Raw genomic sequence first — 23,968 nt, forward strand, 5'->3', positions numbered from 1 at the left:
TGGTGCAAGAGGGAAGAAATTAGCTCAAGTTGAGGTAAAACCAAGAAAATGGGGAGTGCTAGGAACAAGATGAAAATCATTTACAGTTAGACAGCTTATCGAGAGGTAGCAAAGTGTATGCAAATGAGTTCTCCCACAACACCTTGTTCAGTAGTTATTAACTGCTTTATGTTGCCCACACAATTCCATGTGTCTGAAGATCAAGTCAACCCATGGTTGGCTCAGTTATGGACTATAAGGATGAGGAAAGGGACGAACTTTGTACCCCCTCTACCAAATGCTTTCCACTTAATTTTGATTTAAGGTAACTGCTTGTCTTCCCTGTGTGTTTGTGACTGTCCTAGAAGGTTGTGCTATTTTATCTTATAAGAGAATCTGCTTTTACACAGTTGTTTTTTTTAATTATTGAAAGTATTATTTGTAGAAGAAAAATTGGTCCAGCCATTTGTAATGTTTAGCAGATGCTCTGGCAACTTAAAATTTTCCAGCAGTTAGTCAACTGAACAGATCAGTTAAAAGACACCACCACCACCACAACAACAAAAACTTATTTAAAAAGCAGTAATTATGCACCTTATGGAATCAGACCATTTTTCATATAGTCTGCAATTACTCTATCAAGTTTCTTAGTTCAGTAACAAAGCTTGAGCTACTTAAATTTTTATGTTGCATCTTGTGGTGTAATATAGATCAATACACCACAAGATGATGGGCATGGTACAAGATACCAGGATGATGGGCATGGTACAAGAACCTAAATGAAAGAGCATAGTTGCCCTGTGGCACACTCAAATCAGGCTATTAGAGGCAGAAGGACTTAAATTTTCACCAACAATTAATTTTGTGGGCCCAAATTGTGCCAGAAGGAAGATGAGGCCAGGACTCCATCCTGTTAAAAATTTTACCCCGTTACTGTTTATCCATCTACATACTTTCATACTCTTAGTGGCCTTCTGACAGGGTCCCAGCAACGTTCAGGCACAAGGAGTTTAAGCTGGGCAAGAGCCTTTCTTCCTCATATTTTGTTTTTAATTAATGCTTTGATTCTCTTGATTCCACCCATTTACCACACCCATTGACTTCAGTGGAGTTGTACCTCCGTACCTGAGTAGAATTTGGCCCAGTAAGTTTCTGTCAAAACAAATAGCATGTGTTCTAACAAAGCTGCTATAGCCATTTACATAGCCCTAGAATGAATGAGGTTTTAAATAGCTTAATGTATCTGAACAGTCAGATGGTCGCTTAACTAAATGTAACATATTGACGAAATTTGTGGAGCTGTGCTGCCACTAGCTTTTGGTTTATTGAAACTGCAGATGTTTGGAGGAGAGAAATTAGCAGCTGAGCTGAATTACTTAGGGTGCATGACAGAGCAAATTGTTTAGGTAATGAAGCTGAAAATGCAGGGGGATTAGAATATTATATAGTAAAATTGTTCCTTGTTAATTCAGTTTGTGCTCAGATTTTGTTGCCTTAAACAGCACATTACACGAACCTTCCTTGTTTGTGTCAATGAATATGTATGAGTCCTAATTTAATCAATATACTTATAAAACAGCAGTAGCAATGATGTGTAGCACAAATCGCAGCCTTTCAGAAGCAGGTTAGTTCAGTTTATATACTTAATACAGTTTAACGCCCTATTTGAATGTGTGGGGTAAGGAAATTCTGCACAGTCTGTAAAGTAGAAAACATCTAACTCAGATACAGGGAAGGATTTTTCATTATTGTTAAATATTTATTATATAGAGAGGAAGAAGCTTTTTTGGGTAAGGCATTGGACTGGGACTCTGGAGATCTGGATTCAATTCCTGACTCTGCTGTGAACTTGTCACCTTGTGCAGCCTTGAACAAGTCACAGAAGTGTCAATCTAGCAACTTTGACCATGAGAGTAGTCCCAATGATGTAAATTGGACTATTTATGTGCTTGAAGTAAAGCACATGCATAAGAACTTTGCAGGATCAGAGCCAAGGTGCTTAGCACTTTGCAAGACTGAGCGCATAGGCTCCAATTCAACAAAGCAATTAAGCATGTGCTTAAATCCATATCTACTCAGCAAAGCAGGAATCAATGCCACAGGAGTATGTGCACAAAACTAATCACTACCACTGCCTGGAAAATTGGTTTCCCCCCCACCCACATAAAATTTTTCCCATCCAGAGATTCTATTTTTCCGCAGGAAATTCTGAACCTCTGCAAAAGGGTTGGAGGCAGAGGTGAAAGTAAGCTGGTACGCCCTGGTACGGCGTACCGGCAAGAGACGGTTTGCCGTACCGGGGCAGCCCGGCTTCCCCAGGGGGCAATTTAAAGGCCCTGGAGCTCCCAGCAGGGGCTGGAGCCCCAGGCCCTTTAAATTGCATCCAGAGCCCCACTGCTGGAGCCCTGGGGTAGGGCTGCAGGGCTCTGGGGGCTATTTAAAAAGACCGGGGCTCCCGCTGCTTCTACTGCCCCGGCCCTTTAAATAGCCCTCGGAGCCCAGAGGTAGCGGGGGGGCTCCAGGGTCTATTTAAAGGGCCCGGGGCTCCAGCTGCCTCTGCCGCCCCAGTCCTTTAAATAGCCGCGGGAGCCCCCTGCTTCCCCAGGGCTCCTGCGGCTATTTACAGGGCCGGGGCTGTTGAAGCACGGAGCCCCAGGCCCTTTAAATAGCCCCCGGAGCCCTGGGCTGCTGCTGCTACCCCGGGGGGGGGGGCAGTTACCTTACAGGGTGGGCTGGGGCTGGCTCTGACTCCCTCAGCCACCCACCTTCCGCCCCAGGCCCTGCCCCTTCCAGTAGCCAGAGCTGGCCCCAGCATACCAGTAAGTCATTGGACTTACTTTCACCTGTGGTTGGAGGTGAGAACGTTTTCCTACATTTTTGTTTACAACTCTTTCAAGTCACTATACAGTTGGGAAATAGTAAGTGTGTGGGGAGAAAGAAACCGCTTTTAAAAGTTACCCTTTTATTTTATGGTGTTATTTACTCCATCTCAGAACACAAGAACTAGGAGCCACCAAATGAAATTAATAGGCAGCAGATTTAAAATAGTCAAAAGGAAGTATTTTTTCACACAGCGCACAGTCAACCTGTGGAACTCCTTGCCAGAGGATGTTGTGAAGGCCAAAAGTATAACAGGGTTCAAAAAAGAACTAGATAAATTCATGGAGGATAGGTCCATCAATGGCTATTAGCTGAGATGGACAGGGATGGTGTCCCTAGCCGCTGTTTGCCAGAAGCTGGGAATGGGTGAAAGGCGATGGATCACTTGATGATTACCTGTTCTGTTCATTCGCTCTGGGGCACCTGGCATTGACCACTGTCGGAAGACAGGATACTAGGCTAGATGGACCTTTGTCTGTCCCAGTATGGCCCTTCTTATGTTCTTATAAGAAATGGGTTTAGGGGAGGGGCTGTGAGAGAGGGTTCTTGGCAGAGAAGTGCAGGGAGACTGTTCCAGACCTGGACAGAAGGAAGGAATGAAGCACAGAGTGGGAGGAGATGAAGGGAGGCTTTTTGAGTATAGGCAGCTCACAAAGATGCCAATTAGTGCTGATTTTGGTTGTCTGTTGGGAGTGTGCATTTGGAATTAGGCTAAAACAAACATAATTTTATTTTTGAAAACGCAAATATAAAGAAACTGTACCAACCAAAACAGATGTCAAAGAGGTAATGTAGCCAGTCAATAAAACATCCACATCAAAACATCAGGGATGAATGGGAAAGGAGTGTCCAGTAGTTAGGGCACTTGCCTGCCACTTGGGAGACACTGAGTCAATTCACTGATCTGCCACAGATTTTCTGTATGATCTTGGACAAGTCACTTGGCCTCTCTGTGCCTCCATTTCCCAACTGTAAAACAGGGATAATAGTACTGCCACCTCACAGGGGTGTTATGAGGATGAAGACATTAGACTGTGAGGTACTCAGACACTAATGTGATGGGGACAGTATAAATACCATAGATATTCAGAAGTACTGCCTCTTTCCCTCAATGGCCACTTCGTGTTCTCAAGAGTTATTTCTGCAGTGGCCTGTTGTGCTACTCAGGTGACTGCCAGCTTGAGCCTGTACTTGGGAATCTTGGTGTGTGGCTTGGGTTTTTTAATTCAGTTTCTGGGTGCGAGTGTGCCACTTTCTTCTGCACAGGACACTTTCAGTATGGTTCTGGAACATGTTTTTTTCCACAATATGAAATATTCTTAGTATTCTAATCTACCAATACTAACTATGTCTGTCACCTTGGTATCCATAGCCGTTTCTAAGCAACCACAAGAGTTTTATTTTTTCTCCAATTCATATGGAAGAAATAATTTGTTCATGCATGAACCAAAATCAGTCTGAGCACCACCCTGGGAGACTGGAATTGTAAACTATAATTTAGGCTAATTCTAGCTTAAAACATGAATTACAGTATTTTATATAACCTGAAAAAAAAACCTACTGTATAAAGATGTGTAAGCACTAAACAGACACAATTAACATTAATAGTGCAGAAAACTTTGAAACTGGGAATGTGAGTAACTCAAGTTGTAACATATTTTTGACATGCAAAAGTGTTTCCCATGTGTCTTGTTTGCATATGAACAAGATTTTAGCAAGTGCATATTTGCATGTCAAAGTTGAAAATGAGAGATAAGATGCCATATTTTCACCTTATAAGAAAAACATGTAGCTTATGTACAGGCAGTTTGCATTCACTAGCCATAAAGTAGCTGTGACCTTTAATAATTTTACAGAAGGTATATGAACTTTTTACAGGGTTCTGTTTTAATATTGATTTGCAAAAGCAACCACTTAAAGCAGTAATTGAGCTTATGTCTTTCCCTGCGTTAATTTTAATACAATTATTGGTTGTGGCAATCCCAAGCAATTTATGCTTCAGAGCTTTCTTCTACTGAATTGTAGCTCAAAAGTTAAAAGTAAAGGTTAAGTATTAAATGTTGTGTGATAATTGAAACTAAGTGTACTAAAGATAATCTACTCTAAAAACATATCTAATTTGGTGCCACTACCCTTATCCATAATGATCAGTAAATGCTTCCGTGCCCAGGGTCTAACTATTTCCCTTCTTGTGTTTTATGTAAATTCCATTTCATTATCGCAGTAGGACATTCCAGACAATGCATTTTAGGCTAATTATTGCCCTTTTTAGACTATTCATCTCTTAGCCTTAGGCTAGTATTGTGAAGGCATGTTACATTTCTCCAGAAACAAATTGCAAATGTCCTCTTGCTTAACAATTTGTAAAGAAATAGCTATTGCATGCTTAAACTTCAGATGAGACTTTATGCATTAGTGATAACATACAAACAGCCTATTACATCAGTTTCTACAAGTAACAACACAGCAATAACATATACAGAAGTGGAGTATTAAATATATATTGAGGTTTATCTGTCCAGTTGAGTCTTATCTATTGACTGGCAACAGGAGTTCGAATAGGATGTTAACTCACAACAGCAGGGAAGAAAGTGGGTCTTACGTTTCAGGTACAGAAGTGGGAGCTGGATGATTTATTCCTGAAGTTGTCTTAGAATTTTTGTGTTGTTATTAGGCCAGTTATTTAATATCTGTGCCTCAGTTTCCTGTGTGTAAAATAAGCATAATGCTATGTCACCTGTTGTGAGGTGCTTCCGTCATGAACGTTTGTGAGGTGCTCAGATGCTGTAGTAATTACTAATGCATATAATACATTAATAAAATAATATAAATTAACACTTGGTAGCTTCCTCCCCTGTTGTTTTCAGTGTGTGAGCGGAACAGCAAAGTGAAATAAAGACGCTTGTATGGAGGGTACAAGCAAGCCTGCAGAGCTTTCAGAGGTCCTGTCTCCTTAAGAATCCTAACATGACTTTCATTTCAGCCTGTCATTATAACTGCTCCAGGAAAATTGTGGGATTAAATGTCTGGAAGTAGGAGGTGCCCAGGATAGAATCAGTTGCACGCAGTGCCCCACTGTGTGAAAATGTTTGAGAACCACTGGTACAGAAATGTCAGTAAAGAAGCTGTGTAGTTGCATAGCTGCTGGTGCTGCTTTCTGAGCTTAGCATAGTAGCTAGTGTTCAAATCATGGGAGCAAGTCACTATTCCTCAGTAGTTGCTTCGTTCACTGCATTTTATATGGATTGGGGAATATTCTAATTTGCCAGATGCCTGTAATAAATTTAAGACATGTTCATTTAATGTTTTCTGGTCCTTAAAATAACATGCCTGACCCTAAACTGTGAGGCTCCCTATTGCATGCAAGTGGATCAGAGAAAAAAATTGACATTGCTTGCTTAACAACTATTCATTTCACACTATTGATGTTCAAAGTGCTTAACAGTATATAGAACAATACACAATCTCTAATCAGAAAAGCAGACACATTTACCATATGAACCCATGCTGAGAAAAAAGGCTAAGGTACCCCCAAACATATTGTGATGTAATGTACTTTGAGGTTTACTGTTGGACAGCTATAAATTCAACAAAGTTAATATAAAGTCTCTCAGAGGTAATCAGGCAATGTGTTAATGGATTTTAAACTCCTCATTGGAGATTAACTGCTCTTCTGATAGCAAATTATGGTAAGAAACCTCATTGTATCTTGGAAAAACTCCATTGGAAATTGTGAGAAATTTATGGATGGAGCAGCCAAGTTTAATTGATGAAGCCTGATCCCACAACATTGCACAAACCAGTCTCAGAATTTTGGGAGACAAAGCATACAAGGCAACAGCGCTCAGGTACACACTCTTTTATAAAAAATGCATGCTTGCACACACACACAAAGTAAATTGGACTTCTGAACTGTGAAACACTACCGATACTTGGTGAAAAGTCCTGCCTGAAAGAGACTTAGGCTTGGTCTACACTTACCCCCCAAGTCGAAGTAAGGTACGCAAATTCAGCTACGTGAATAACGTAGCTGAATTCGACATACCTTACTTCGAACTTACAGCGGTTCAGACACGGTCCACACGCGGCAGGCAGGCTCCCCGTCGTCTCCGCGGTACTCCTCTCGTTGAGCTGGAGTACCGCAGTCGACGGCGAGCACTTCCTGGTTCAATTTATCGCGTCCAGACCAGACGCGATAAATCGAACCAGGAAGTTCGATTTCCAGCCGCCGAACTAGCGGCTAAGTATAGACCAGCCCTTTGTTAGTAATAGAACCTTTCGAAGGATGCAAACCACATACACTGGTGGAGTTTGAGGATGTATTCCGAGGTACTTACACAGAACAGACTCCCTGGTAATGTGTGTTACTTGCCCGGGTGGGCACCTTATGAACTTTGAGATATGCTGAAAGAGCTTCATAGCATGATAAACTTAATTCTAATTGCTGTTCAGTAAAGAAGCATTGCTTTCATAGAGTTCATCTGTGGTCCTTTCTCAAGAAAGGGAGAGAAATACAAAGACAGAAGAGAAGATATACTCCAGTGCACCTAGAGTACTGCCATATTTTCCTCCCTTCTTCAGTCTCAGGGTGTTAATACACAAATTATTAATAATAAACATTCAATCTAAATTTTTTGTGAAGTTGAGATCCTTCATTTAAAATGCTACCAGTATTTCCCATATTTATCTGTGTATAAACTGGTCAATAGTGTAGGCTAGATGGCCGTGACACTTGTGTGTAAAGTGTTACATTCATATCATGGATTTTCAGCCAGGACAAGCTTTATACCTTTTGTAACAATTCTGAGGAAAGGAGATTTGAGGAAACCTTTTAGTATTTAGTTCTTCAGCCAAAATGTGAACTCCCCAGTTCTTTTTGGCTTTGAAATGCTGATCCTAGCCTTCTTGTGGGTTCTTAAACACCTTCTCAAATGACCCATTTTAATAACCTGAAAGCTATTATATAACGAGCAGCCATAATTTAGTCCAAGGCTCTAGGGGGACCCTCACAGTTCAGCAATGAATAGTTAATGCAGTATAATGTTTAGTAGGTTATTAGTTTTCACTGTACAAATGCTGATCAGGGAACGCTTTTATAAGGTGTTTAAAAGAAAATGTAATTAACTGGTTGCGTGCTTCTGTTGCAGCTCAAATTGAAATTATTCCATGCAAGATCTGTGGAGACAAATCATCAGGAATCCATTATGGTGTCATTACATGTGAAGGCTGCAAGGTAAGCTTTGGGAAAAAAATTAAGTCTTAAAACATCTGTGTTTATCCATTTGAGTTTGAGTCTTTCATTTTATAAATATCAAATTTTGTTTTGCTGTGAAGTTGATTATGTTCGATTGATAAAACTAGTAAAAAAATGGGGAACAAGTTTTAAAATACAGTTTAAGCATAAGCTTTGGCTCCTAGGTGATTTTTTTCTAAGCCCTTGGGAGAGCTTCCAAAATCACATGACTTCCTGTTGTGCTATGGATGTGATAGGTTCCTTTATTATCAAACTGAAACTGAATGAATAGAAGAGGAGTAGAAAGATGAGTCCTTTCCAGCAGGCCACAATGAATCTGTTTTATGGATTCACTTGGATAGAATTTGTGGTTTTCTTGATTTTTGGATTTTTTTGGTAAGTTGCAAAGAAACCGAGTCAAAGGGTGTTAGTTGAGATCTCAGGCTTTTAAGTTTCCATTTGTAAATGTGTGTTTGTAATTTACTGGACTGACTTATACGTATATTTTATCCCGCATAGAAAACAGCATGAGATGAAAAAATTGTATGGGGTGTAGTTTTTGTATTAAAGATATAAAAACCTTCCTGCTGGCAAAAATTTTTTTTCACTGTGGTGCAATTCATTGCCGTGTGAGGTTTAGGCTTGGATTTTTTTTTTCTCCTGAAGTTGAATCTTCAATAACTCCACTAAAATAAAATTTCAGTAGCAGTGTTAACCCTCTGTTCGGTGTCAATTTCTTTCAACAAAGATTAAATTCATTCAGCATTAATGTTGACACCTGTCTGGCTGTACTGCAAATACACACACACACACGTGCGCGCGCGCGACCTGGTCCTGACACATTGCGTACATCCCCGCTGCAGGCTTGCTTTGCAGGCATCATTCTCTCACGCGAGTACCTTCTTCTGTCACTCGAGTACTTATGGGTTTTCAACCTTTAACCCACATTTCAAAGGATAAGAGATTACTATTGCCATTTCTTTCCGAAGCTGCTTGCCTGCTTCCCTTGCTGGGCACATGTAACTGCAACTACCTTCAGAGATTAGGCTCCTGTCTTTGTGCTAGACAGAGATTCATCCTGGGCTCTTCCAGACAGGATTTTAGCTTTTTTGCTCTGACTAACTCTTCCGTCTAGCAGCAGCGCTGGTAAGGAGAGATTTCTGGAAGGGGATCATAATGGAAGCTCGGTATTTCCCAAGTTCAGTGCTTCCTCGGTGATGGGCTCTGCTAAATATCTTCATCCATTTTATCCTGATGAAGCTTCTGTCCACCACTGAGCAGCTTCAGGATTCAAGGGCCAGCTTCATAAGAGAGAAGGGAAGGGTCGCATACCTTGGCCAAGACTGCTGCTTTGACAGGCTCACTTTGTCCTAGATATATGATATTGGGGAAGGCCAAAGCCATGATGCCTGAATACTGCCTTACTGTGTCACAGTTATCGTTGCCCCTCTTCATCACTTACCTTAGGAATCAGCCAGTCATTTTCAGCCAAAGGGCAACTCTGATGTGCAGTGTGAAAAACCAGGTGGTTGCTCTACTCTATTCAAATCATACTCTTTATTTTTGATAGGGACAGCCATGCACACCAGCAGCCCTGAGCAAGTAACTTTGTGTTTCATATCTTCATCTTAGTGCTCCTCCCCATCCCATCATCCAGACCTAGAAATTTAGAGCATCAGTTAGCTTGGTTCATTCTAATTTCTTTACACAGCTTACATTCAGCTTGCCACCCAGTCTCCAGCCACATCTCTCAAAGTCTAAGGTCTTGCAGGAGTTCAGAGAGAAATTCTAAAAGAAAGTCAATGTGCTTCACATTATTACGGACAGTCTGCAGTATTCCTAGGTTCTCAGCCAGATATCGCTGCTCTGCAGTTCTAACTTGAGATAGGGACAGGAAGAGGACAAGAGATTCCTCCCATCTCCAAAATATCAAACCCAAAAAGGGAACAAACACTAGAAAGAGCCATAATGAGTTTAATCTCTTGGGGGATGTGTTAATCACTCCAAGCATTCATCCAGGTCATCAGCTGAAGAGGGTCCATTTCTATGTTCATCCTTTAATCTGGTCTCCTTTTCCTGTACGAAGAGTTGAGGCTCATAAATTTTATTGACTACACCCTAACAAGCATAAACCCTGACCCTCAGCTCCCTCTAGCCCAAGACCCTCTATACGTGAGCATAGGAAGAAGGGGAAAGCCATTTTCCTAATGCCTGAATCTCTGTTGGAGATTCTGGATACCAGTGGATTCCAGGACATAGAAGAAAAGATCCCATCAACAGGGCTGTAGAGGAACCATACTAATAGGTTCAACCGGACAAATCTTTCAAACTGTCCTTGGACCACAATGTCTGCTTCATTTCTTTAGATAATCCAAAATCTGTGTCATCACAGGAATATCAGCAGACTAAAGATACTATTCTTGACATGGCTTCCCCTCCATACTGCGAAGTTCTATTGGCTCATGATCACTACCCACTTGGAAGATTGGCGAATGTTTTCTTCTCCCAGGTTGGTACTGCTTCAGACAAATGGGCTTTCTAAGAGAGCAGGGACCAGGCATAGAATCCCAAAATGCTCCATCTCTTACCCTCTTGTCTTTTCTCCCTCCTCAGGACACCAGTAATTGGCAAGTAGTGCTGGACAGTTCCATGGAACATGTCATCACCCTCGGGTTCATTATTCCATTTTCAGTGAAAAAGCAGGGTTTTTTTTGTTTGTTTGTTTGTTTGTTTGTTTTGGAGGGAGGGTGGAGACTAAAAAAAAAAACAGTAAGCTTAGCCCAGTATTTGTCCTGTCCAGATGGAGTACAGCAGTAGTCAAAGTTTTTTTTCCTGAATGAAGACACTGGCTATTCTAATGCAAGAGAAAACCCCTTCATGTGATCAATCAACCTCACGAAGGTCTGTCTCTGTACTCTGGTGTACCTATGTCCCCAGTGCTACCTGAGAGATGAAGTCAAGAAAGCCACAACCAATTATAGTCATTGTACATCTCAAGTTGTCCCAAGGTGCGTGGTTATCCTGACATCCACTTTGAGACCAGTACCTCTATGGTTTCTTATCAAAGTCTTATTCATGTGAAGAAGCAGCACTTTGACACTCTATCTTGGTTTTCCATAGAATATCAAGTCAAGCACAAGGGCTGTGTCCTTATTTTCAAGGCTGTCAATGGTCTGAGCACAGGATATCTAAAAGATCACCTAAAGCTCCAGGACAAAGATTATGGTCAACCACTCCACTCCTCTGGCTCAATGGAACTTTCTGCTGTAAGGGTAAAGCTAGTGTTCAGGAGACAGAGCTTCCTTGGGAGCTGGTTGCAGACTTGGGAACAAATTCCCACAGGAACTAAGGATGATCACAAACCTCATCACCTTCCAAGTACAAGGTGCATTTCTTTGACCTGCTTTCTCTAACATAAACATGTAGCAGCGTGTATGTATGAAAAAAGAACCACACTGCACACACAATCCAATCTCCCATTGGGAAGAGGATGAAAGCAAACAAGCCACACATAATATAGTAGGCAGATTGCCTAATGCACTGTGGGAAGGTCCTCAGATTCTATGGTGAAGAAGATGGTATGAGAACCAATATAAAACAGAACTGTCCAGATCTTCAAGACTCACAATATTGTCAATGACCAGAATTGCTCCTCAGTCCAGTCTGAGAAGTTCATTCACCTAGGAGTTCTTGGGCAAACCTCCACAAGAGGAGCTTTTGGCGAAGCTGGCAGGTCTCACTTTACCAGTGCTTTCAGCTAGTAGGTGCATGGCCATCTGCATGGAGACAGTACTCTGGGCAATTCTGCTTCTCCTCCTCTGCAAGATCCCCTGATCAACCATTGGAACTCACCTGAGCAGACATAAGTTCATCCATTGAGAATCCCTCCATCAGAATGGCTTTTCCACCTTTAACTAACGTAAATCCCTCACTTATCAAAGGACAAGGAGGTCCCTGTCTGAACCTCCAACAATCAGAATAATGACAGATGCCAGCCTGACAGTGGGGAGTGTAAATGGAGTCCCATATGGGTCAGGCAAATGGTTTCCCCTGGTCTCCTATGCAGTGAAGAATGCAAAACTTAATCTGCCTTTGAGAATCCAACCAGGTCAGCTAAGCTAATGGCAGGAAAAGCAAAAGCAGCCCTCCCCCCCAATAAAACAAAGGCCCAAACAACAAAGTGAGGGATGTTCTCCTGTTCTTGGAGCATCAGGACCATAGGATAACTATGTACAGCCAGGACAATTAAGCCTACACGCACTTGAAGCAGGTGAATAATATCCCACTTACCTCATTCATGTCCTTCACTCATTCTTGGTTTTGGGGTTAAAATGAAATATCGTGTCTGCTAGGTATCTGACACTCTGCGTGTGTTCATATATTTCTCTTCTTAAAAAAGAATGGCACTCATGGAGTTCAAATCTTCCTAACCTTGGTGGGGATGACTGTGTTCAGAGTGTAAATGATCATGGCTTAAAAAGTGTTTAAAATCCTGTGCTGTGGCAGATGTAAAGGTAAAGAAGGATTTTGTTTGTGTTACACTCTTCCACAGTAGAAGCAACAAAGTCTCACTGAAGAGAGCTATTTCAGGTGGGGGACAACTTGGTGTATCTTGGCTTCTCTGAATGTGAAACAGTTAGGTACTATTTCCCCAAAGTGTGTATTCCAGCCTTTTTGTGGCTGTAATCACTGCAATTTTATATGTTCTTATACTACTCTTCACATAATTTAACCTTTGATTTTAAAAAATACCCTAAGTTTGAGTTGTTTCACACACTGCTTTGATGGTGCAGCTATTAAGGTAGTGGTCCCAGTCCTGCACTGTGATTCTCGGGTAGACTCTTGTACTAGTTCAAAATCCCAGTGAAGTCAATGAGGTTCCACATGGGTGCAAAAATCCATCCATGTGCATCAGATTGCAGAATCATGGCCCTAAATGATCATTACGTGAACAGAAGTGCTGCTACCCTCTCAAGCCAGTCTTGTGGGAAATGATCTCCAATAGCAGCAGCGAAGTTGGATGGTTTCTTCTCTCTCACTCTTTTCACCCCAGTGTGGTGGGAACTTCAAAGCCAAAATGGGATTGTTTAAATGTTAACATTATTAAACACAGGACATTTATTTTATTTTCTAATTTAAAAAATAAAAGGAAATTAAACACAAACATCTACGCTAATGTAGCATTAAGATTCCACATTTGAAACCACAAAAAAGCTGGAGAGAGCAAAAGTTAAGATTCCAATAGCAATGTTAACTTGGCCTAATTCCCCTTTGCAGTGCTGTAATTATTACATTTAATAATACTTAGTAGTCTTTTCTGTTCAGTTTTCAAACTTTTTTTATTATATCCTTTGGCATTTTTAATGAAGCCAAGTTAATGCTACTCAGGAATCTTTCATTTCCTAACTTCTTGTGATTTTAGCTGTTCTACCTTAATCTAGTGATCTATATTTAATATTTATTTGTGTTTTACAAAGAAATAAAAACCTCACTGAACATTTGCAAGCCTCCTGCCTCTTACTTGGGCTTAAATGCCTCTTTAAAAAAAACACCCTCTTTTTTTTAACCAAAAAATGAATTTCCTCATCTGTCTATTGCTAATCTCCTCTGTGAAAGTTAATGTACAAAACACATTTGAGGGTGAAGGAAAGAAAGTACCCCTCTCTGTAATACTTTCAATTGTCATTGTTTGGTTTGTTGAGACAGAACTGAATTTTCATTTGTGATTAGTAAATACAATCCTTGAAAATCTGTTGGGTACCATCATTAGAAGAGGGAGAGTGATTGAGTGCATCATCTCCAGCTTTGTCCCTAAACAGAGAAACTATTTTCAGGTACTACTTGATATTCTAAATTTAATTCCTGAATAGTTTTTGAAGATTTATAGTGAAATACTTTGATATTAGGAAACAAAATTTTGAATATGAATAGGGTTAGAAGGATTATTTATCATCGGTAAATATCAATAAACGTCAATTTCATCGGACGTATAAATTGAAAAAAATATCTCCATCGATAATAATCCAAATTTACACACAGGCAAAATAAGATAAAAATGATGCCTGAGAATTTAGAGTTTGATTTAAGGATAAATACTTTGTATATTTTGATGTGAGATGTTGACAATTTGTGTTTTAACAGTTATAAAACTTTAAACTTTTGAATTTAACATCTGTCATTAAATACATGTCTGACACACAAACACACACATTATTTCCCACAGCGGTGAAAATGTAAATTGAAAAATGCTTAGAAATAAAGATTGATATCCGCTGAAATTATGAAAAAATAAAAATCGAGATTTGCCATGCCTAGTTCTGAACTGTGCCTTTAGAGGTGTGGATACAACTAGTTTCAGGCCACTGTCCTTACTGGAATGCATACATTCAGTTTCATAACACCTTTCACATAGGGCACCTGAGGGCATTTCTTGTACTTTCAGAAGTTTAAAGGCACTCAGCCCTCACTCTCTTGGCACTCTTCAAAGCTGTGAGAGAGTCTTGTTTCGTTAAAAAATACAACTGGAGTATTCCTATTGTTCCTTTGAAGGAGAATACTTTCGTTTTTCTTTTCACGTGGACTTCAATTTATGCATGAATCCAACTAGTTCTAAGTTCTCCGATTATAAAATCTTTTTTTGTTTGTTTTTTACTTAACTCTGAGGGTCACATTGACTTTGCCTATATTTGCCTTTAAATCCTGTGGGGTTTTTTTCCTTTTTTTTTTTTTAAATATTGTACTGTTCTGCCTAAACCAGTTTCCAATAAAAACTGGTGAGCTGTTATGGATGGAACCTAATCATATTACAATCTGGGTTTATCAGGAGCTTTGTATAAACTGATAAAGGCACTGTAGGAAAACCTGTCTTGAATGTAATTATTACCAGTTTTGGTTTTTGCATTTGTTTCCAGAGCTGTTAAACCCTTAATCTCTATTAACAAATACTTACCCAAAAATCTTTCCCCTTGAAATCTAAAAAATAATTTAGTTGTCATAAAATGGTTACAAGTACAGTTGGAATATTTTCATCCTTTTCATATAACAATTATCTCTTGTTATGTTTTTAAAAGAAATTTGAAGAGAGTTTGATTTAAAATCAGAAAGGATTCCCCCCCCCCAATTGTTAGTTGCTGAGAATATTGCAAAACTTAATGATACGTGGATGTCTCTAAGTATTAGCCATAAATCATGGGATTATGAATAAGTCTTAGTTGTCACATGCTTGTATATAATCATTCCAAAACGTCTGTCATTAGTATGCAGCAAGGCAGCTGTCAGCTGTTTTCTTGTAATTAAACAGCCAATGAGCAGCTAATTAAGACATATGTGTATACAGAAGTGGAAGAGGGTAAGCTAATGAACTGTAGGAATCAATTCATTAAATGAAAATTGTCAAAAGACCAAAACATGAGATCAGCATTTCAGCCTGTGCATAGCTGGGAAGGGAACCTATAAGGTGAGATTTGTGACATCAGGGAAGCACAATTGAATTTCTCCCCTCCTAAAGAAGGAACCTAACCAACATGTCTATAATACCCAGCCATTAAATAGTAAAGTTATTGAAACTATTAATAGGTTTGGTGAAAACTGCTATTTACATTTCAAAGTTGCTTTTTTAACAAGCTTGTATCCAAGCTGACAAGCAGATGAAAAGTTCCCCTACACTTTTTTTTTTTCCAAACTTGATTTTTTGGCACTCTATGAAAAAACATACAGTGTGCTATGTATAAACAGGAATTTGAAAGGCAGAGATGAAACTAATGTTCAATTCTGCTCCTCTCTGTTCTGCTAGAACTATTTTAATCTATGTATGCAAAAAGAGACTTTAGGATGAGATTCTGGCATCATTTGAAGTTGATGGGAGTTTTATATTGACTTCGGCGAGGCCAGCATTTCACCTTTGGTGCAAACGATGTAGTACCAGCAAACCCTGAACCAAGTTGTGCTCTCAGTGACACCATTGTGAGCTTTTAGGGTCAGGATTTGTCACTTATTTTATATCTTTGTACGATGCCTTGCACAATGGGGCTTGTAGAGGGGTCAGTCACCAGCTAGTGCACCCCCTCATGACCAAGCACGGTTCAGCAGCCACTTCGACCCTGGAGCCCCTTGTTGACAGCCCCCTCCAAAACTGTGATTGTTTGATCCTTCTCACAACTCAGCCCTCCAGCCAGGTCACTTATAGTTCACACCCTTTCTAGCATAGTTGAGAGTCCAGCAAACAGAGTCTAATGGCCTGAGGCTGGGTCTTCAGCCTCACCCTGGGCTCAATAGTCCTTTCTCCCTTGAGTCAGGAGGGCTTTTATATCCCTTTACCTGCGGGCAGGTATGGGAACCCAGGGCCTCTTTCTCCTCTCCTCTGGGTTCCAGCTCAGGGACCCTGTAGTAAGTAGATAAGGTCTGCTTCCTCAGACTCACTGCTCTTCCCCTGGTTCTGGCTCCTTGCACCATTTCCTGCCAGTTTGTAACTGATACAGTCCCCCTCAGGCTCACTGCCAGCCTTCTTCTGCCTGGTCTGCAGGCTCTTATCCCAACTGTTGATGATCCATCAGTTAGGTTCAGTTGAGGAGCTATCCACTCTGTCTCTTGACCCTTTGGTGGTTGTGACAGGATGGAGTTTATACTCTCCATCACAGGACCTAACTTGGCTATGGCGTTTAGGCGCCACCACAACATAAATGATAGTAACAGTAATTCTGAGAGCATATGGCTTCTAGCTGGCCTCCATCAAAATTGTAACTGTATATTCTATTTTTCCTCCACACCCCTGCTTTCCCTGCAGGAATATCATGACTAACTCAGTGCCTTTGACAAGACAGTGCAGATTGTACAAGAGCAATGTATATAGTTGTGTTGTGTTTTCAAAGAAAATTCCAAAGAACTGTAATTGCTTGTAACAGCTCTTTGATGTTAGGGTTTTCACACATACATTTGTAATAATGTGAGTCCAAAGGGTTAAAGAATTCTAAGATAATTGGCAAAAATATATAATTAAGACTCTGGTCATTTTTAAACAAAAAACAAAACCCCACTCAAGTCAAATTTGGCTCTTTTTTTTTGGTTTGTCCATCATTAATTACAACCAAAACCCCCGATCAGAACATTCCTGAGCTCTGGGGAAGTTTGGCTCTATTTCTGAAAGTTGTAACTTGGGCTTTGCTGTACTTTAAATGCTGTTGTTGTTTTCAGCAGACACACATAGTATATAGCACAGTTGATCTTTAAAAGCATTACACTGCATTCATCAGGTGTAAACAGAAAATGCTTTTAAAAGTCCCAGTTGTAGATGGCATGGTTCTTTAGGCAGTTCTGCACTGTTGAAATCTAGTTGCAAGCTGTAACTTAGTTGATAAATTGTACACAAAAATGTACTTGGCAGATATGTCTCTAGGACAAATCTAGAAAGAGCAAAAAGCCTAGTAGTTTCTCAGTTACAATATTGAAAAATAACCCTCTGCTTGAAACCAATCCTCAGTAGCCATCTACAGACCTTCCCTAGATAAAAAGGCTAACTGTCAATGTAGCCACCCACAACAAATTGTCTGCTTGCCCAAATTAAGGACTTACCCAAAAGAAGGCTATCTTTCTTCCAGTTGCATACAGGGCCAGATTAACCCATCACTGGGCCCTACGAAAACACAATTGTGGGTCTCTCTAGTGGACAGCTAAACTAGATGCTCTAGCAGTAGGAACGCATTTGTATTAACCCCATCCTGACCAGCACAGCTGCGCTAGTGATCTGTTAACACCAGCACAAGGGGCTCCTGCGTCAGGGATGTTGCTTAGTTAACTCTCTCCTATCCAGATCAATTTGTGACTGGCTCCTGCTGCACAGACACTCCCCTATTTAACTCCTTCGGGTCTGCCCCGTCCCACCCCGGACTCTCTGCTGCCCCTCTACAGTTCCTCCTGAGCGAGGAGCCCTGGTTCAGGAGCTGGCCCCCCACAAAGTGGCAAGGAGGAGCAATCCTGGCTGCCCCACTTCCAACTCAGGTTTGGCTTGGCCACCCATTTGTCATGACGGAGGGGTGGCCAGGCCAAATTTGAGTGAGTGGTATTGCGACCTGGTTGATGGGGTCACTGCACTACTCAGTTTGGACCCCACTCCTTACTAATTTGGGCCCCAGGCATGTGCCTAGTTTGTTCATGTTGTTAATTCAGCCATGATTGAATGGCCACTCTTGTTGAGCTATTGATCAAGTTGCCTTGCAGGATCCCAGTGGCTGGCAGTAGGAGATGAAGACATAGCACAGTTCATGTAGCAGGACAAACATTAATGCACCTACGAGAATGGGCAGCATGGGGAACTGGCTGGTTTAGGGGTCTGATAATAGGAGATGGGGAACCTTTCATCTCTGTCACCAGTAAAGTTGATATCCAGCCCAGGGAGTCCTGGTCCCATTTTCTAGTGGGTATCTACTTGCACCCTTACTAGGAGTGTTACTAACAATGCCAGTGAGCATGGAAACTGAGCTATCTTCTTTGTCACTCCAGTGAGGGTTCAGTCATGTTGTCAGGATGGTATTTGGAAACTTGCACTGTCAGGGCCCTGGGCTTCAACTATCCTTCAGATAATGAAAGGGCTTCAGGGCAGTTTCCAGTGATGTCGGTCCAGCATTATTCATTACAGCTGTGTGAATAACTGATTTTTTGGTTTCCTGTCAGTTCTGAAAATTCACACAAAAAACCAACTTTGGGTCAACCAAAAACTAAAATTGTTCAGAATTTTCTGTGAATTGGAAATTAGAAAAAAAATGTCTTCAGGTCAAACAAAATTTCTTCAGGTCAAACTTCTGTTTAGTTTCCAGGCATTTTAAAACCATATATATAGATAAAAGCAACAAAAATGAAGGGCAGGGACTGGTCTCTGCCCAACCCCATCCCCACATGAGTGCCTCACCAGTGGGCTGTTCTGAGGTGAGTCTCTCTTTCATTCTCTCCTATTGAAGCAGTTCCACTTTGTAAAAATACTTAAATGTTAATTGGGCCGGAGAGAGAGAGTGAAAATGACTCCATAGCCTAGTGGTTAAGGCACCTGGGAGAGGGACACCTAAGTTCCAGTCCCTGCTCAAATAAATGTTTAAGTATGTTATTAAATTTACAATGGGATTTATATCTGAAAAATCAAAACACTTCATTTTGGAAATGTTAAAATGAACTGTTTTAACATTCCCCACACCCCAAAAAACAATTTTTTGACTGAAACAATTCACCAAAATTGACACAAATTTGTAAAATGTTTTAAGACCAGCCTAAATCTGCCAAAAAAAAAAAAAAAAAAAGGTTTTGTCTGAAAAATGTCACCCATCTCTACTGTTCACAAACACTAAATTCACTTATTTGAAATTCACTTATTGAAGAAACAACAAGGGTCAGAATAAAGAGAGGCGTGACTGATTAGAAACAGTACTACAACACTGCAGGGCTGAGGGAAGGAACCTTCAGCTCCCACTTATTTTTTTTTCAGTATGAGGGCATCTGCAGTCAGCTACTCTTAGATATAAGGGGAATAGCTGATGTAGGACTCTGTCCTCACCTCTCCATAGGTTTGGTACACGTGACTTTGCATTGTGCATTGACTTAGGGCAGTGTTTCCCAAACTTGGGACGCCGCTTGTGTAGGGAAAGCCCCTGTCGGGCCGGGCCGGTTTGTTTACCTGCCTCATCCGCAGGTCCGTCCGATCACGGCTCCCACTGGCCGTGGTTCGCAGCTCCAGGCCAATGGGAGCTGCTGGAAGCAGCGGCCAGCACATCCCTCGGCACGTGCCACTTCCAGCAGCTCCCATTGGCCTGGAGCAGCGAACCATGTCCAGTGGGAGCCGCGATCGGACGGACCTGCGGACGCGGCAGGTAAACAAACCGGCCCAGCTCGACAGGGGATTTCCCTACACAAGCGGCATCCCAAGTTTGGGAAACACTGACTTAGAGTCATGTTCTTGTCTGCAAGAGACCGGCTGGGAAGTTGCTTCCTTGTCATCAGGGGCGGCTCTAGCTTTTTTGCCGCCACAAGCACGGCAGGCAGGCTGCTTTTGGCGGCATGCCTGTGGGAGGTCCCCGGTCCCGCGGATTCAGCGGCATGCCTGCGGGAGGTCCGCCGGTCCCACAGCTTTGGCGTACCCGCTGCCAAATTGCCACTGAAACCGTGGGACTGGCGGACCTTCCGCAGGCAAGCCACCGAAGGCTCCCTGACTGCCGCCGTCACAGCAACCAGCAAGCCGCCCCCTGCAGCTTGCCGCCCCAGGCAGGCGCTTGGAGCGCTGGTGCCTGGAGCCGCCGCTGCTTGTCATGCAGAATTTCTCCATTCTGTTTGTCTCACTTGCTTATACACCAGGTGCATGTGCCAAGGCACTTTAGGATTTGGGCTTCAAATAATTAAAACATTGGTCAAGATCCAACAATAATTAAAGGGTGCCTAGCCTTTCTGAGGAATTATTTTCTCTGCAACACTGTTCATTAGTCCATTATGTGGTAACGTGAAACTAAAATACTGAGTTAGCATATCTGAAATGCCTCTTTATGATGACAGCACCACTTCAGAACCCTTGTGAAGCAGGTATTACACACTCCCATGCATGCACATTTATGAGTGGGAAGTCTGAGACAGAGAGATGAAGTGAACTGGCCAGGATCTCAAGGTGAGCCAATGACAGAGTGGGGAATTGAACCAAAGAGCCCTGATAACCAGGACTATGTTGTAACCACTGCCCAGCCTCTCACTGTTCTTAACATTTTCTTGCGGATGTGACCCTGGTGACTGTCTATTACAGAGAGTTCAGGAGAACAGGAAACACCTCACTGAGTGAAAGAACTCACTTTAGCAACAAACTAGAAAATCCACCTCTTCCCCCTCCCCATAATGAGTTGATCACATTCCTGACTGAGGGAAGCTCTGACCATCTACCTCCATTTTTTTCCTGCCTTAGACACACACACTTGCCCATGCATACGCACTCGGCTACACACACACCCCTATGATTACACATCAAGGTCTGTCATCCTCCCATCCAAAAAGGACAGAATGGGATGTCAGAACAATGGCTTAATCTGCCAGTGAGGTAGCTGTAGGATGCTGCATTGCACTCCCTGTCCCTGTGGTCTGAATGTGCTGTCCCTGCTGAGCCAGGAAGAACAGAGAATGGCACCTAGATTTTTCCATGGCAGTGAAAAACACCTCTGCTAGGACACTGGCTGGCCAGGAAATCTGATCTTGAAATGCTTTCACTTAATCAAAAAGGATTGTTACATTTGTGTTACAAAAGTATATTAGAGTCTCTGAAAATAAAGAAGAAATGTGTAAACACTTCCTGCATCAGATTATTTTTTCATTTAAAGTTTTTTTTTTTTAGAAAAGAATTTTTTTTTCTCAGGGAAAAAAAGTTAGCTCTTTAATGTAATGAATGGGCTCCTCTTAAACGCAATTTTCCATTAAGTGTGAATACCATTCAGAATCTTGCCTATGGTGTCCTATGAATCCAGTGACTAATAGCATTGTGTATTTTGCAATTCTATCGCAGGGCTTTTTCAGGAGGAGTCAGCAAAGCAATGCCACATACTCCTGTCCTCGTCAGAAGAACTGTTTGATTGACCGAACTAGTAGAAACCGCTGTCAACACTGTCGATTGCAGAAATGCCTTGCTGTGGGGATGTCTCGAGATGGTGAGCACTGCTAGTCCAGGATTGGCATGTGAAAAATAATATTTAGTACGATGCCTGCTCAAACAAATCCTAATGTAGGACTTTAAAATTACTGAATGCTATGTTCATATCTGAGAATACCCAGTGGCTTTTATATACTGTATTCTATAATGAAAATCTGTCAGCGCTATCAGAGAGCTAAACAGTTACTTGATTTTTTTTTCTCCTCATTTGCTATAGTTGCTTGTCCCTGGTCACCCCATGAAGATGCCATTTTTAGTCTAACTGTCCTAACATTTGCTCTGTGTGTTTATTACACCCAGATTCTTACCGTTCCAAGTAAAACTCTAATCATTAGATCAGCGTAGACCCGAATTATTTACGATTCACGAATGAGTCAAATATTTGGATATGTACAATCTGTGAGAATGGAAGAGTAAAGTTGTAGAATGAAAATACTTAAAATATTTTTTCTTGGCAAAGAGACAGAGAAACCTTATATCTTCCTTTAAACAGGACTGTCAATGTCTTCCTAAGACAAAATGTTAAGTGCTTTCCATACTAAATCCACCTTGTATGCATGCATGACACCTTGTATGCAATACAATGGACAGGCAATATTTCACGTAACACATTTTAAGGACATTACAGAATACAAGACCAGATTCGCAACTGATGTAAATGAGTGCATCTCCATTGATTTCATTGGAGCTGCAGCCACATTGACCAGCTGAGGATCTGGCTCAGTCTTTTCTCAGTTAATATTGTCAGCAATGTCCCACGTCCATAATCCCAAATGTTCTGAAAACAATGTGCTGCTCTGTGCACATAATAAATGGGACCCTACTCCCTTTGACTTACTTTTCGTGTGGAATTAAATGCCTGACTGTTATTTAAAATCTCTAATGGTTGGTCTCATAAGTGGCTAGGTTTCTTGGAGTTGTTTGGCCTGCTACAGAAACACACATGCTGATAGTCTTCTTCCCAAAAACATGAAGCCTTTATAGCTGATATAGGTCCCAGAAAATGTATAGCATGTTCTTAGGAACTGCTGTCATATGCAAAACTACTGATGCCAAGCCAACACAAGTCTTTTGGTTCTGATTTTAATGTGCAAGTTCACAAGTCATGAATATATCTTTTCATGCAGCATACTTATCTTGTGGATTTATTTACTATTAATCATTGAGTAAATGTCTTTGTTTATCACACTGACCGACTTGGAACACTAATAAATGTCTGTTGTCGTAAGTTGGCTCTATAGCTTTTCCATGCACCTCAGTCCTGATTTCTAAAAAACTTGCTATTTGAGCCTCTTCTGGGCAGAGCCCACCAGTTTATACCTAATCATATGTTGGCTACACTTATATGTGTACATGCAATAGGAATTGTGCTACTGGTGTCATACCATCAAATTTCATTTTTAATTGCCATCCAACAGTGATGAGATCTGATTGCCTGGATGTTGTAACTCTGACATCTGTGGAGGTGAACCTGGAATGAATATGATCTATTATCTATACAGTTGGAGAGCTAATGAACTATCAAAATAACAATAAAAGCAAATGGTTAAATTAAATGTTTTACTAAAACTGCCATTTAAAGAATATAAGATGTAGCAGGAAGTGTGGTAGTTAAGTTGTGAGTTTCCTGTAGGTACCTAGAGATATTTGCACAGATCTAGGTTTTCGTAATGTGTTCATCACTGGGATCTAAGTTCTCAGGATGGTTATGGTGCAGTGGTGATGTATGGAAATAAAGTGTGTTTTGTGTATATATTTCAGCTGTAAAGTTTGGTCGAATGTCAAAAAAACAGAGGGACAGCTTGTACGCAGAGGTGCAGAAACATCGAATGCAGCAGCAACAGCGAGATCACCAACAGCAACCTGGAGAGGCAGAACCACTGACACCAACATACAGTATCACCACCAATGGGCTAACAGAGCTACATGATGACCTCAGTAATTACATTGATGGGCATACCCCTGAAGGTAGCAAAGCAGACTCTGCAGTTAGCAGCTTCTACTTAGACATACAACCTTCTCCAGATCAGTCGGGTCTTGATATTAATGGAATCAAACCAGAACCAATATGTGACTACACACCAGCATCGGGCTTCTTCCCTTATTGTTCTTTTACAAATGGGGAGACCTCGCCAACTGTGTCCATGGCAGAATTAGGTAATAAGAGAGAAAAGTTTCCATTGTAATTGCTTTAATAATACCCTTTGGATTCAGAGTAA

The 23,968-nt window shown here is 41.2% G+C and overlaps 1 protein-coding gene across 2 annotated transcripts in view; it reads left to right on the forward strand.

Moving 5' to 3' along the window:
• Window positions 1–23,968, forward strand: part of RORA (RAR related orphan receptor A) — a 97,231-nt gene that overhangs the window by 56,991 nt on the left and 16,272 nt on the right. Inside the window, exons 2-4 of one of the 2 annotated variants that reach the window (XM_024219323.2) lie at window positions 8,007–8,092; window positions 21,606–21,747; window positions 23,511–23,906. In XM_024219323.2, the coding sequence (XP_024075091.1) occupies window positions 8,007–8,092; window positions 21,606–21,747; window positions 23,511–23,906 (624 nt within the window). The remainder of the gene's footprint in view (window positions 1–8,006; window positions 8,093–21,605; window positions 21,748–23,510; window positions 23,907–23,968) is intronic. The other variant, XM_024219324.2, reaches the window with a different exon arrangement.

This window comes from Terrapene carolina, unplaced genomic scaffold (assembly GCF_002925995.2).
Source record: "Terrapene carolina triunguis isolate 2854851 unplaced genomic scaffold, T_m_triunguis-2.0 Scaffold67, whole genome shotgun sequence".
NCBI classification, from domain to species: Eukaryota; Metazoa; Chordata; order Testudines; family Emydidae; genus Terrapene; species Terrapene triunguis.